Source organism: Anneissia japonica, unplaced genomic scaffold (assembly GCF_011630105.1).
Source record: "Anneissia japonica isolate Jap-2015-1 unplaced genomic scaffold, ASM1163010v1 scaffold288012_len1326614_cov192, whole genome shotgun sequence".
Taxonomy (NCBI): domain Eukaryota; kingdom Metazoa; phylum Echinodermata; class Crinoidea; order Comatulida; family Comatulidae; genus Anneissia; species Anneissia japonica.
This window is the reverse complement of record NW_022756612.1, coordinates 325,115-327,333: the sequence shown is the minus strand read 5'-3', so window position 1 is coordinate 327,333 and position 2,219 is coordinate 325,115. Positions and strand designations below refer to the sequence as shown.

Genomic DNA, 2,219 nt, shown 5'->3' with positions numbered 1-2,219 from the left:
TTTAGACATTCCTAAGAATGAAAAAAATGTAAAATAAGACTGAAATTTGATTTTTTGTGTTCCACACAAAAAATAAATGCGGATGAATTTTTCATGTTGATTTTGCGATAGGTCGTGAGAAGAAATACCGTAGGCGTTCAAGGGTATCATATTACAAAAATAATGATTATATTTCATATTTTTAATTACTCTAATCATTCAAATTAATTAAAAAAGCATGAAGAAACATTATTATATAACAATTTTTGATATTTTTTCGAATATTTAATGAAAATACATGTACTGCACATACGGTTTTTTTTTTTTTTTTAAATTATTGTTAATTGATTAAAGCGCTTATGGGTTATGGGACTGAACGGGTTCTCTTAGAATAAGATACCCAGATGTTGAGTATGCATTGATAGGTGCGATTTCCTCTAGGCTCATCACAGCCGTTGAAATTTTTCACTTAACCTGATGTCAAAGGTCATGTTTGTACCGAATACTAAAAGGGCCTAATGGTAGAAGCGCTGAATGATAAAAAATCCGTACGGATGAAAGGGCCGAAAGGTAAAAGCACCAAATGATAAAAGAGCCGTACGTAATGATGAAAAAGAAGTACATAATAATAAAAGAACCGTACGTAATGATAAAAGAGCCGTACGTAATGATGAAAGGGTCAAATGGTAAATGCGCCGAACGAAAAATAGCCACCAAAGGCAGTAAAGGCGTTCCATAGATATCCGGGAAAGTGGATCTTTTTCGCTCATTTGGTTCTCGAACCATAGAGATATAATAAGAATACTAGAGCGCTAACAGCAATGTATTCGATGTTCGAAATACGCAGAGCTGTGTGTGTGTACCATGCAAGATGGCTGCCATAGATTCGGCCAATCAAATTTCGCCTGAGCACTATCATTTTCAATGGCGCCCTCAATTTACACCGAAAGTTCAGCACAGCTATGTTTGAAACTAGCGTTGCGGTGTATGGGTGTAATGTACACGATATTAATTTTTTTTTAAATATTTGAATAAGATGCTCTACCTGGCCTCTTTTTGGCTACGACAGTTTAATAATTTGTCATTATCAATAGTAATTATCATTAATGAAATAATATTCAGTCAGAGGGCTTATTTATGGTAACAATATGTATACCAAAGATCTTATAAACACAAGATAGCGTTCTCCGCGATTTACGCGTAACAAATAGAAGCGTCGGTCAAGGTTCAAAAGTTTCCAATTTAGCAAGAGGGCGTCATTCATTCTTTCCTTTTTAGCAAGAGGGCGCCATTCATGCGCTATTATACCAAAGAGAAAAAGTAATCAGTTTTGGAAGAGGGCGTCCTATCTGTTGCCATGGATTTGAGATGGTTCCTGTTCTGCTGTTCACAGTACGGTATGGTCATAACGGTCAAAGGTCAAAAGTTTCCAATTTAGCAAGAGGGCGCCATTCATGCCTTATTACAGAATTTGCACGCGTAAATCGCGGAGAACGCTATCTTGTGTTTATAAGATCTTTGATGTAGACCAAAGATCTTATAAACACAAGATAGCGTTCTCCGCGATTTACGCGTAACAAATAGAAGCGTCGGTCAAGGTTCAAAAGTTTCCAATTTAGCAAGAGGGCGTCATTCATGCGCTATTATACCAAAGAGAAAAAGTAATCAGTTTTGGAAGAGGGCGTCTTATCTGTTGCCATGGATTTGAGATGGTTCCTGTTCTGCTGTTCACAGTGCGGTATGGTCATAGCGGTCAAAGGTCAAAAGTTTCCAATTTAGCAAGAGGGCGCCATTCATGCCTTATTACAGAATTTGCACTCGTAAATCGCGGAGAACGCTATCTTGTGTTTATAAGATCTTTGATGTAGACTAAGCCTGAAGGCGGCGCTTTCCTACGGCAGCCATCTTGGATGGTACACATACACAACTCTGCATTGCTCCGCCATCTTGTCAGCACTCTAGTTGTTTAATAGCTCTATGGCTCGAACTTGAATCTGCTCGGCGAACTAGCATTTGCTCGAAGAGATCCGAACGTACTGACTGGTTTCTTGTTGACTGTTTTACACCGATCATGGCGGGCAATAAGGTTAGTTTGCAAGATATTCTGCTAACTAGCCTACTGCTGGTGGTGATACACACCTTCTCTTGGTGTAGCCAGGGAGTTGTTATAGTGACTGGTGTAGCTTAGCCGCCGGGCCGTTGTTGTAGGCTTGGGCCTGTCTCCTATACGCATCTTAAAC

General features: G+C 38.9%; 1 protein-coding gene across 1 annotated transcript in view; it reads left to right on the top strand.

Annotated features, from left to right (window-relative positions):
- Positions 1 to 1,886: 1,886 nt before the first annotated feature.
- LOC117124285 (shiftless antiviral inhibitor of ribosomal frameshifting protein homolog) overlaps positions 1,887 to 2,219 on the top strand; it is a 26,484-nt gene continuing 26,151 nt past the window's right edge. The window contains exon 1 of the mRNA XM_033270465.1: positions 1,887 to 2,065. Coding sequence (XP_033126356.1) covers positions 2,051 to 2,065 — 15 coding nt within the window. The 5' untranslated portion in view covers positions 1,887 to 2,050. The remainder of the gene's footprint in view (positions 2,066 to 2,219) is intronic.